We start from the raw sequence: 13,389 nt of genomic DNA on the forward strand, positions 1-13,389 counted from the left end.
CAAAGTGAACGAACAGTAGGCAGTAATTGGAATTAAAGTGTTTAATTTTTATAAGCATCTCTTCACTGCATTGTTAAAGCAATGGGCAATCGTGAGGTCACAAGTCTATGGCTACAGTGTTTACCGCATTATTATGGATTTTCCAAATTTGCCACATAATTTGCTGACTTGGTAGATTTCACCAAAACTTCTCTTTCAAAGCGAAATTGATAAACAATATAACACTGCCATAAAATATGCAGCACAATTTGCATTTTTTTGCTGCATTATTTAGATAAATTTAGCGTATAAATTGGTGCTTCATGCCCTCCACTGACCATGTTAGAGCTCTGCAGAGTAGTTTTGTCACGTGTTCTATACAGGGCCTATTGCGGTTTCCCTATGTTAGCCTAACTGTGCATGACACAGGCCGCATTAGCTTTGGACACGTTGCTTTATAAACACATTTGCTTCTGTGCCACATTATATTTTCACACAGAACCTGCAGTTTTTTTCTCGTTCTGTTCTTTCCTTGACTTTAGTCTGAACAACAGACGAGGTCAAACAACAGTGTCCCTTGTTGTTTTGTTCTGGTCCATCACTCGCACCTAGACACACGACAGAAATGCAGCTGTTTATGAACATGTGAACCTTGCCATATAGGTATGCACAGTAATGTAACAGAGAGAGAGATTTTTTGTGAGAGAAGATCACGGCTGCATCTGAGATGTAGAACGTCCAGCGGTGTATGCTAAGGTACGGGGTCCGCTTCTAAACCCAGAGATCTTTGCCGAATAATCATTTCGCTTCTGTAGGAGGGGAGGGTAGTTAGGCTATACAGTCTTATAATATGACAGGGCTTTTCATACTATATATGGTTTATTGACAATGCTGAGGGTATTTTTACCAGGCAGTTGTTTTTGGATTGTGGCGCGTATACTGCATTCTAGAGCACAATAGTTTAAATAAACATTTGAACATTCCTTCATGTCTCTGTTATATCTTTTTGTGGATGAGTACGTGTGAGCGGTAGGGGTGCCTTGTTAGCACGATCCCTGAGAGGGCCAGTATGTTGCGTTCTGGGGTGTCATTTCTCTTGTCTCTCTGGATACGAGTAGGAGGGCAAGTGAGACGCTATAGTCTGACTCTGGCCCTCGGTACTGAGGTGGTTTGGGGACTCAGTCCGTATCTACGTTCTGGGGTGTCCTTTCTCTTGTCTCTCTAGATATGAGTAGGAGGGCAAGTGAGACGCTATAGTCTGACTCGGGCCCTCGGTACTGAGGTGGTTTGGGGACTCAGTCCGTATCTACGTTCTGGGGTGTCCTTTCTCTTGTCTCTCTGGATATGAGTAGGAGGGCAAGTGAGACGCTATAGTCTGACTCGGGCCCTTGGTACTGAGGTGGTTTGGGGACTCAGTCCGTATCTACTGATGTTCTATAGTTCCACGCGTAGCTCTGTGCCGGAGCAGAATCCCTGCCACAGTCTGGCTTTGCTGCCATCCTTAGAATGATGAAATGCGTATTTCACGGGCACGCATGAAATATGTTCCATATTTTTTGTTACCCCACATACCACTGTATTTTGTGCAATGAAAGCTCCACAACATGTCCTGTGTAGCGACGCTCTGCACTCCCGCTCCCACCCCTTTCATTAAACGGGTAACTGCCTGGCGCGGGGCAGTCATGCCACGCAGAGCTTTTGGTGGTCCAATGAACCATGAGGCAGAAGCGAGAGTTGCCTATAGAAGCCTCTAGACCCAAAACGGCACGATTGACACATCTGTGCCCTCCGCTGTGCCATGGAAGCATTGATTATTGGGCATAGAATGTAGGTGTTCTGTTGAGGAGAAGCAGGTCTTTCGCGCGCCGTGAGTTGAACGAAGTCTTGTTGGAGTTGGTTTTTATGTAGTGCAAACAATTGAAAAAAGGTGTTCTGTGTGCGTCTGCAGGTGTTTAGAAGCCTGGATTGTCTGCAGACTGATTGGGGGTGGGGGTGAGGTGGGGTGGGGGCAGGAGCTGCTCTTTGTAATGCTCATCGTCTGGCGCTCTGCTTCTAAGCACCCCATTGGCGTAACTCCTCCCAGTCACGGACAATAATTCACACGAATGAGAATGGCTTCACACACGCCGAAACCACTGCACTGGCTGACTTTGCTGTTATAACCTTTTAGCTGCCTTGCCTTTTAGGCTTAACTTTTTGTTTATTCAGTCTGTGGGGGAACAGTAGGACTTTGGCTGGGCTTGGGGAGGCCTGTTTCTGTAGGGCGAGGGCTCACCTGATGGGCGATGCACTTGAGCGTCATTAATGAAGCAACTCACAAGGAGCAGCGTCATGGGATCGAAATACAGAAATAGGATCCGATGCCAACCCTGAAATCCGCAGTTAACAATGGACCAGGATTCGTTGTTTATCAAGAGCAAGGGAACCCACAAGTTTACATTGAAAAGGAAGCCTCCGCGTGATCCTGCAAGCAGTGAAATGAAATGAAAATTCAAGGAAACCAAGAACAAACGCAGTTCCTCAGATTATATGGAAACATTCAGTAAACCATGGGTCTGGCACGGCTGGATATTTCTTGTGGTATTTTTAACAAATCATGGATTTAAAGGATTTAATAGTGATTGACATCTAATATAAAGTGTAAAAACAAATTTGAAATGAAATGCTTAGAACACAAAGCTGTGTTCTGCTGCCCGTGTGAGAATAAGAGAGCTCATTCTCGCAAGAGCGTGTCCCACTAGCATGTAGTGAGCGATTTTGATTCCCGAGAGATGCGCTACGAGTGGCGAAATCCCATTTTCACATGTTGGATTGGGCGGATGTGCTTGTTCCTTGAGTGAGGGTCTCCAGCTCAGGGCCTGACGCTAGGTATTTAATTGACATTCTTGTCACCCTTGTAGAATCCCATCGTGGTCGACCCTTGTAGCCCTGTCTCTTGCAGATCTCGCTGACATACTCAACTCCCTCAAATACAAGTTCTATGAAGATGTCTCACCGTGTCTCTCATCAAAGCTCTCTTCGGCGAAGATCTTTCACCACAGTCAATTCCTGCCTCACTCTGGACCTCTTCCCAGAAGGTCTGAAGACAGGCCATGTCCTCCCACTCCTAAAGAAACCTATGATAAACCCTGGTGACATCACCTTGGAACATATCTGTCCTCGGTGACTGCTGCGATAGGCACTTGGGGACCCGTCCATGTGTGGTCGCCATGTTCTACAAAGCCAAACCGACTCTAAAAGATTCGCAACTGCCATATTGTTCTGTATTTTCATGGGCACCAGCTAAGGAGTGCACGTTTGGAACATACCTCCAAGCTTTATGCATGGTATCGAAATATACTAGTCACAGGTTACACCTCACCCAACTCTCTTCTGATCTTACACAGCGAATAGAGTAGCTACTTACTCAGGAGTCTAAAAAATGCTTTGGGGCCCTGTCAACGGGTAATAGAACTCTGTACAATCTCTACAACACAGGAACCCAATACAATAAATAGTTTTCCTCTCTCACCTAACAAAAGCTATTCATTTACTAATTGGTTTCAGTGTGAGTTTTTTTTATAGCACTGATATAGGTTGTCTGTCTTCACTGTACACACTGGAAGCAAAAAAGTGCACTTGCCATCTTGCATAAACTCTCAGCCGAATCTCCTCTAAGCACTTGTTTCGGTGCTCGTGTTTTGGGAAATCTATTGTAGTGTCCAGTTTTTAGGTCTCGGCTAGCGAAGGCTGCGCTTGCGCAGTCTCGCTCGCGAGATTTAATGACTTGGAGAAGAGGGGCTTGAACCCGCCCCTCTTCTCCCCTGTTCTCCATTGGCTGGCCTCTTGAATGCTGGCCAGCCATTGGAGAAGAGGTCAGTCACTCCGATTAGGCTCCGTCCTTTTCAGATCGGGGGGCGTGTTTTTTGCAGAAAGTCTAATTATCTCCTCCAGCCAATGGCAAGAGGAGATAACAGCAAAACACGCCCCCGAATCAGAAAAGGACACTGCGTTTCTCCGAGGCATTTCTGCTCTGCCTCGGAGAAAGGCGGTGGTGTCCCGGCGTCAGCAGCTCTGACCATAAGGTTTGAAAGGATTTTCAAATCTAGAAATATAGCTGACAAACATGATTTAAAACGCCTCATAAGGCTGTCTGGGTCTCCCCAAAACGTAATTTTAGCTAAGAAAAATGTTAACCACAGGAAGCTTTGAAACACGAGCCCTCCCTGCCTACCTCCCTGTCATAGGGAGGGGCTGGCCCGCCTTCTAACCCGAGGAAAGGAAAGTAACTTTGTTCGGTGAGCGATCGGTGAGTGTGGAAACAACACGGACAGCAGCCATGTGAAGGGAGGCGACCCCCTTCGAGCAGCTCCCGATGACGGCGGCCTTGTGGAAGCGCATTAAATCTCTGGTGAGTGGCCAGAGCACGGCTGTGTTTTGGAGCGCCAGGACCGTCAAGGGCGGGTCCACCTGGATCCGGACCTGCTTTTCCGGCTCTCTCCTGCCTCACCTGTTCTGCTTCCGAGTAGACAATAGCAGGGCCAGCGGGGCGGGCAGGGCTCGTTCCGCAGCTCTGCAGAGATTTCTGTGCCCTTTATTTTACTTAGCCGAGGTGTTCTTGGGTGTGGAGTTTTCGGTTATTCTTAGATTTCTGCAATGGTTCTGGCAGCGCTCCTCGCCTCCACGAGGCCGTTTCTGTTCGAGTTTGCGAACACCCACTTATGTTCTGTGGCCGGGTGGCCTAGTTGGTTGGGTGTTACTGTATGTTACGATATTTGTGGCTGTCTTTCCATTGTACTGCTGCTCTCCTTATTTGCTAACCTTTGTCAACATGCAGCATGCTTCCTCCGCCCTGAACGGACTTTCCCTTCGACCTACCTCCCAGTGGTATTTTTCATTGGAGCCTGCGATTCTTGCAAATAGAAAGCGTAAGCGTGTATCTCAAACAGAAACTGAAACTTCTCTATCAAGGGGAAACATCACTGCCAAAGTTCAGAGCTTGCGAAAAAGCGACCAGCGAAATCACTTGCTAGTTAATGTTGGGGGGGGGGGGGGGGCTAAGCAAAAATTTCGGGGGGGGCTGAATCTTTAAACAGTAGGCAGAGTGGCGCTGATTTCGGGGGTGGGGGGGCTGAATCTAGGCAGAGTGGAGCTGCGGGGGTTCTTAGAAGGGGTGAACCAACAGCGAGGCCTCATTAACATGCAAATGGTCTTTTTAAAGACCTGTGAAGTGCTCGGGCGCGGCTTTGTGTCTGCCCGGGAAGCGGTCTCATCCTGGGCTGCCACACACGACGGGGGGGGCTGAAGCCCTTTGAGTTCAATGGGTGTTGCGCGCCTGATCACAGGTAAATGCGGGAGAGAACGGGGTTGTTGAGCAGGGCCGGGCTGGCTTGCCCGGGCATCGGGCGTTTCCTGTAGCAAAAGTGCTTCACAGTTAACCTCCCCCATGACCCTCCAGCTGGTCCGACATAATTGCCAGGCCTACTTTGGGGTTCCAGTTCGGCCCTGTTGTTGAGTATCCTACCCAGGGCTTTAAGTGGGATAAAAAAAAATGGGTGGGGTGGGGGGCGGTGTTGCGTGGGGTCTATACAACTTGTATTTTGCTGTCTCTTTTGTCATTGCATCCAGGCATAATGATACAACAAGTAACATGATACCTACAACAAGTTAGGACTATTGGCTTTGTCAATCGTTGTTAGTTGCATAAGATAAATTAGCAGTAACTGTGGCTTGTATATAATATTGAAAAAGCATCCACTTGAAGCCCTAGTGACACCACGACAATGTTACTGCTCCTGAGTTTCAAAAAGAGACAACAATATAATCATGCAGTGGCTGAACTCGACAGATTAAGAAATATATCCCAAATTATATATAACAGTCGGTAGACGCATGCCTCTACAGTGTTCTCTTATATTTTGAAACCAGAATTGGTCAAGTTCGTGTCCTTTCAAAGTTCCCTTTTCAAACAATCATTATCAACGCCAAGTCTGGCCCTGGCACGGTAGTGCGATTTTTGTTTAGTATTAATAAAATGTGACACTTCAGACAGCAGTTTCAGCAGAGAGGACAAAGAAGGAATGGGCATGGAATCCAAATACTAATCATGCATATTAGTCTGGGCCACTGGCATTTTGCGATGCTGCAGCGTTTTCCTCATAATTATGGATTTGCCAAACTTCCCAAATAATGCTCGCATAATAAATCTCGCTTTTGAGAGTGATTAAGCTATTGACATTGTAAATAACAATGCCGTTTCTTTAAATGTTTTAAAAACAAAAACATAAACAAAAAAAATGTCCTGAGCAATGCCAATAGCTCTAACTTTAACAATGCCGAGACCGTTACATTGTAAATGCTTGTTTTGTTAGTTCAGCGCTGTGTCTGGTTTGCCCCTGATTGTAAACGCTTTTGTTTCCTCTCTGCACAGTACAGCGCTCCCACTTCGCCAGCAGAGTATATACACCGCATCGGGCGCACGGCACGGATCGGATGTCCCGGCAGCAGCTTGCTGCTGCTCACCCCCTCCGAGACGGAATATGTCCAGTCACTGGCAGCTCACAAAATCAGGTGAGTGCCTGGCAAAGCTGTAGGGGTTCCTGGAGTGGGTGAATGCTCAGGAAGCTGCCTTTATTTGTGTGCCCACTCAATGGCTGCTCAGAAGTCCATGTGAGTGCTTGGCGGCATTCATGAAGTAGGCACATGTTCTGAAATCTACCTTATGTGTATGTTTATTCACTGTGTGCTTAGAAGATCTGGTGAGTGCCTGACCAGGCCCTGGGGGTTCAACTAATGGGTGAATGCTTACACTTAGTAAGCTGCTGCTTTATGTATACATTTGCACAATAACTACCTGCCAGATGTATAAAGTGCTGCAAGTCACCCATGAGGGTCTCAAGGCGCTGGAGTTGCTAGCTGCTTTGTGGACCTCTGTTCATTCGAAAACAACCATGTCTTGAGTCCCTCTGAAATGAGGAAAAACAGGGAGAAGCAGTAACAAGCATTTACAATGCAACGGTCTCGGCATTGTTAAAGTTAGAGCTATTGGCATTGCTCATGACAATGCCGTTTCTTTAAATGTTTTAAAAACAAAAAACATAAACAAAAATAATGTCATGAGCAATGCCAATAGCTCTAACTTTACCAATGCCGAGACCATTGCATTGTAAATGCTTGTTTTTTTTTACTTGGGTACAGAAATTTCAGATTTGCACCCTGGTATTAATATTGACTAAACTACTCCCCTGTGTCAGATGTACATCACAGGAGCCCAAGCCAGAGTGCTTAAAGTTACCTATCCTAGCCCCCTGTAGCATGCCCCACCTCCCTGCCATTTTATTCAACACTAGATTTGGCTGCCAACAGCATTTTTTATTTTTATTTTTTTGCAGTTTTATATAGTGCAAACTCGACTCTAAGGTATCCGAGCACTGTACAGGAGCACCAGCAGCATTACAGACGGACACATTCATTTCTAGGCACAAGCAGATTAAGTGATTTGCCCAGAATCACAGGATGTGTGAAACTCCCACCAGACTCAAACCTGGTTCCCCAGCTTCAAAGTCAAAAGTCAGCCACTCTAGCCTTTAAGCCACATCCAGTTGATTTGCTGTTAGTAGGCTATGCCACCACTTGGTTCTCGAGTCTGCGCTTGCTGCGAAGCAATTTTCTAACCGCCCTAGCCCTTTACAAAACTATACATTGAGATGGAAATAAAGTGCCCTTTGGTACCAACCAGTTAGCCTCCAATGTTTCGTTAGTGGCCTTAGGCAAGTCGAGTATGTCCTGATTCCTGCCATGCTCAGTCCCATCAGTACTTGAAGCTCTCAAGATGACGGCCGAAGGCACGCCGAGAGGGGTGAGTGGCTCGCTGCCTTGGCCTCTCGGTTCCCCATTCCTCCAGCTGCTGCCGTCTCAGCTGCTCTTGGCATCCGACAGCCATCTCTCTGCCCTGCCCTCCTGTCCCTCGCAGCCCATTCACGAAGCTCCCTCTGTCCACTCTAAGGCCGCACCATGACTGTATCGCTTTTCACATCAAGACCATGCTATGTAAATATGTACTATTTCCCCTCCGTTTGTATATACCCCCTCACGGTGTCCTAAGCTGCCCTGCTCAGCATAGCCACTTTTAACACTACCCCTCCCCTGAGCTCTCTCGCTTGGCAGCCGTCCTTGTAATCAGTGGAGGAAGAGGAATGTGGCGATGAGTCCAGCGGAGTGGGCTGTCTGAATCACCCTGAGGGACCCCCGCCGCCCCCCTTCTTCGCACACAAGCGTGAGAGACCCTGCCGGGCTGAAAGTAGGGAGAGAAGGGGGAGTACATGGAGAACGGAGAGCCACCGAGCCAAGAAGACTAGGGAGGAAAGTATGGCCGCAGAGGAGGCCACCGGAGGGGCCCGCAAGGCCACCAAAAGCAAACTATTCGAATTCCTGGTCAACGGTGTGGTGAGTAAACAAAGTTACTACGAGCTGAAGCCACTGTAAAGCGCACGTGTAACGGGGGATTTTTGTGTGGGGGATAGGCTGTGCCGGATTGAGGTCATGGAGCCGTGTGACTGGTTAAACAAGTTCTCAAATAGGCAGTCCGCCGATAAACGAGGAGATATAGAACTGGGAACGGCGCAGCTCGGCCCGGGAGGCGATAGCAGCAGCAGTAGCATGTTTTATTCAATACAACCTAAAGCGAAACTGGAGTCTCCGAGTCGGAAGTCCTTGCACAGTAAACAAGGAGGAAGCTGCGAGCTGCACGAACCTGATGCTGGACACCACCGCCTTTCTCCGAGGCACAGCAGAAATGCCTCGGAGAAACGCAGTGGCATTTTCGGATTCGGGGGCGTGTTTGTCTTTTCTCTCCTCCAGCCATTGGCTGGAGGAGAGAATGAGACTTCTTGCAAAAAACACGCCCCCCGATCCGAAAAGGACGGGCCTGATCGGAATGACTGACCTCTTCTCCAATGGCTGGCCAGCATTCAAGAGGCCAGCCAATGGAGAACAGGGGAGAAGAGGGGCGAGTTCAAGCCCCTCTTCTCCAAGTCATTAAATCTCCGACTTCCGGTTCTGCCTTTCGGCAGACCGGACGTCCTCGACCTAAAAAGCACTCAGGAAAACAGGGGGAAAGGAAGGAGAAAGCAGTAAAAAACTAGGCAAAAGCACGAGAAAGCACTCAGAAAACCAGGGAGGAAGAAAAGCGGTGCAGCAGCACCGGAGAGATCAGGCAAGCATTCGCCATTACCAAGGACCGTGCAAAGAGAAGCAAGAAAATGTCCTTTGAATTTAACAGTTGTTCTTAATAAAAAAATAGTAGGGGTAAACAAGGAGGATAAACAAAAAATAGGAGGATAAACCCAATATGTGGGTCTTGGGCTGCTGATTGTGAGTGTTTGTTGCGCACGCAATATGTTGTGCTCTTTGACAACAGAAATATAGTTTCCACAACACCTGCAGCACCTCGCTATTTCTGGCAGCGTACTTCCACACTCCTGTTCTGTTCAGCGGCCCGTGCAGAAGGTGCTGCGGTGTTATGGACAGAATGTGAGCATCAAAGCTGTTCTGATGGATACTTCTAACCTCAGATTCCTCACCATGTGTAAACTCAAAGCGGTGCTCCTGCATGCTGGTAGGTGGCGCACTGTGCGACTCTGCATCAATGCTGGTGGCGCCGAAGTGATGAACAGACCTGCATAAGTTCCACCTGTGCACGCTGGTATCAGTTCCACTACTTTCCATGCCTTAAGACGCGGATCCGGAGCTCCACTCCTTCCTTCACTCCGTGAAGAGATTTTATTCCACAACATGTTCCAGTGTGCAAGGGATGTTAAACCCTATTGTTTTAGGGTCGAATCCTTGTCGAGACTGTCAGAGCAGATGTCTGTGACAGATCCCCATGAGGTTTGCCTCTGGTGCTTGAGTTTGTCACACAACTCCATGGCCTGAAATGACCGTGGCCAGTCAGATGAATCCTAGCGTCACCCTAGAGAATAAGATGGAAACACTGGAAAGCCTGGGGCGAGTCCCAGTCCTGGTAGAAATGGAAAGAGAGGACCCGTTCCCAAGGTCGTTCCAGAGGCAGATCTACCTCGCAAGTCCTCGGATGAGTTGAAGAAACATCATAAAAACTCCAAGTGGGACTCGGCCCCTTTCTGGCACTAATATTCACCTGTGAAAGTGCCAGGGTGTCCCCGTGCCTCCAGGTCTCGCTCTCATCCCACCAAGGAACGAGACGGTTTCATCCAGAGTTCCTTGGTCCATCCGCAACATGGGAACAGGTCGAGGGCGTTTGAGAGGCCAGGCCGTCGCATTTGGCAAACTCCCAGCTCACTCGGGCCTTTGGGTCCCAAGGATCCGCAAGGACTCTCAGCTGGCTTTTAACCGGCAGATTTGTCTGGACCTCTTGAACCTGCTTCGGGTTCCGTACTGGTGTCTGGATTGGCGCCGTAATCCCAAATATTTTAATTTAATTTAATTTAATAGCGATTTCTAAAGCGCCTGGTGACCAAAGGGCATCCCCGCGCTGTGAATTTGCAATCCTGTTGAGGGGAAGGGGGGGGGGGGGGGAGAGGTACTCGTATGGGAACACTATTTAGGGAATAGGTGTGTTTTAAGTTTCTTGCGGAAAGCCAGGTAGTTAGGTTCAAGTCTGAGGGTCCGTGGAAGGGCGTTCCATCCAGCAGCCGCCTGTACGGAGAATTGTCGTCCTCCTGTGCGAGTCTTTTTAAATCTAGGTATGCTGGCCAGGTTCTCATTCTGAGATCGTAGAGATCTGGTTGTTGTATAGGGGGTAATTATTTTTCTGAGAATCTCGGGGCCAGTACCGTTGATCAGCTTATGTGTTGTGCACATATTGGAGGAGGAATCTGTGAAAAAGTCACTAATGTGCGCAGAAGAAGCATACTGTCATTGGAAGCCCCAAATTTGAGAAAACGTGAGGCCAATTCCAAAGCTAAGTCTCATTTGGTCTCAAGTGGATCTGCCCCGGCTTCCACTGTTGATGGCTGCCTGTTGTGCTCTTCCAATGGAAATGGATCCATTGGAATCCATTTCAAGACCACTTTGTCATCGTGCTGTGAAGCCTGTGACCTATGCTGAACCGCGTTTCCTTTTACCAAGCTCAAATCTGTGGTCCTTACCATACTTTGTTCATGTGTTGCGGAAGGGCATGTGTTTGGATTACTGAAGCTGGGAGTATGCAGTAGGAGTCTTGAAGTGCATCAGAGCTGTGCCAATGAACTATTCTCCCATAAGACCTCGACTTACTTCAAGGACATACAATCCACAGACAGAGGAGGCCTCATTCATACCATTGCCTGCCATAGGTGGGCTTCTTCACTAAGCAGATTGACAGAAGAGGTTTTTGATTAAGAAGGGGGAGTTTGTGAATGGAAGTTCTACTCCACTGGCATCTAAGTCCTGTTAAGATGACCTGTTTGAACCTCAACGTTGAGGAGGCGAAGAGTGTCTTGACGACCATTGGACCAGCTGGCAGGGTTTGCATTTCTCATGCATCTGGCGGGACATGTCTTTTACAGCTTGCCTACATGAAGAAAGTTCCTCTGATGACTATTCGTTTCTTAAGTTACTTCAGCGTTTCACATTCATTGCCCTCTCTAGCTTCACGGGCAGTGTCCTCCACAGCAAAGCGTTTTCATGTGGAGTCTGCTCGGCTTTTCTCTCTGCCATGGGGTATCCCAGACGTCAGTGCTGGAGACTTGTGGCTCATTGCACAAGAACCTACAATGGCCGCTCCTGCTTTGAGCGAATGGGAACGCCAGAGATCTGAGAGGTAGGCGCATTGGTGGCACTGTCCACTTCTGGCAGACATCAGGCCAGGTTTGGCTGAAACATCTGTTCATGGTAGGTTTTCCCCCAGTCCAGTGGTTATGTGCAGAAGGTTAGCATTATAGTTTTTAGTGCAGCTCAGGACTCTGGGGTTGGCAGTATCTTTCCTATGAGTGCAGTTCATCGGACTCCCCAGAGACGAAGGCCCTTGTCCATCATTGGGACACATGCCAGGGGTTTTGTAACAAACGAGCTCTGTTGTCACTGTGTATGATGTTTGAGAAGCTGTGGTACAAGATTTACAACAAGTTGTAGTAGTGCTAGGTTCTGCATGATTACCAATGTAACATGCACATTGTAGTGTCCGTGTGACAATTTAGAGTGTGGAAGCTTGTTAATAGAGAACAGTAATATGAATGAAAATAAATACACAATGCGCTGCACGCTCTGGAAGTTGTCAGAAGGCTTGAATACTGGGTGTTGGTACCAGAGTCGCTTGGCATGCCGTTTGTGCTCCTCAGACGATTCGAGCACCTGACCTGAAGGTCTCGAACAAGGCGTGTACCCACTAAGTTGTTTTAGTGATTTAAGTCAAAGTCTCATTGATAAGTGCATCTAGGTGTAAAGTGCATGTCACATACATCAACCTTGTACAATCTGCAGGCGTCTTACACGAACAGTGTGCATTCAGAGTTCCTCGCATTGCACGTGTGTGGAGACGCATTCAGACTCACTTCGTATACTTATTCTTACGTGTGCGCATAGGACATGGCTACTTATCTGATGTATTTGGACATTTGGCTACTTCCTTTGGAAAGAAAGAACATGTCAAAAAATTTGGAAAACTTCCTGGAGATATTGTGATCTAGTCACAACCACAGTTTCTAGTATGTATAGTAGTACTACAGTAACACTGTTCTCGTACTACAAAATGCTATTCACTAACCTATGGATGGAGCCCCCGCCACATTTGTCGTTTCTGTGCGCGTGTCTCTGCCAAGGGTGAGGAGATTTCCGCACACGCCGGTTTACATTTTAGTAGAAAATGTGGGAGGGACTTGGAGGAGCGTCTGGGAATGGTAAATACTTATACCTAAATTAGAATGCTGTTGAGTGGTATACAACTACAAACGCCCACCCACAAAAGAGTAAGCCATTACAATTCACAACTACACTTCAAAAATTACTACAGCCAGAAAGGAACTGGAACAGTATTAAATGTACTCCAGCTCAGTCTTGGTGTAAGTGCCACTCACAGGTTCTGCATCACACTTCCGAAGAAATTAATGGAGCAGGGACTTAAAATAACACCCCACAGGAAATGCTGTTAACTAAATCAAATATTTCTAATTTCAAATCTCTATATATGTATTTTGTTTAATCTGTATAAAAGTGTGTATAATATAGTCGATTGATATAAAATGAAATCACTTATTTTTAACTTAAGAATCATCAATTTAAGTAAAAATTTTAAACAAGGTTTAGTACATTTTAATACACATTAATAATTTTTTTTACAGTAGGTGGACTTTATAAAATTATTCAAAAAGCATACTATCTATTTAAATATATTTTAATTCATCATTTGATGCACATTTAAATTAATGTGCTGCAACATTTTATCCTATTAGTTCTTTAAAATAGTTTACCTTAGTT

At 47.0% G+C, this 13,389-nt stretch overlaps 1 protein-coding gene across 2 annotated transcripts in view; it reads left to right on the forward strand.

The window, feature by feature from the left end:
• Nucleotides 1-13,389, forward strand: part of DDX31 (DEAD-box helicase 31) — a 267,577-nt gene that overhangs the window by 109,450 nt on the left and 144,738 nt on the right. For both annotated transcript variants that reach the window (XM_085613914.1, XM_085613915.1), the window contains one exon: nucleotides 6,389-6,528. In XM_085613914.1, the coding sequence (XP_085470040.1) occupies nucleotides 6,389-6,528 (140 nt within the window). The remainder of the gene's footprint in view (nucleotides 1-6,388; nucleotides 6,529-13,389) is intronic.

This window comes from Triturus cristatus, chromosome 1_2, assembly GCF_964204655.1.
Source record: "Triturus cristatus chromosome 1_2, aTriCri1.1, whole genome shotgun sequence".
Classification (NCBI taxonomy): domain Eukaryota; kingdom Metazoa; phylum Chordata; class Amphibia; order Caudata; family Salamandridae; genus Triturus; species Triturus cristatus.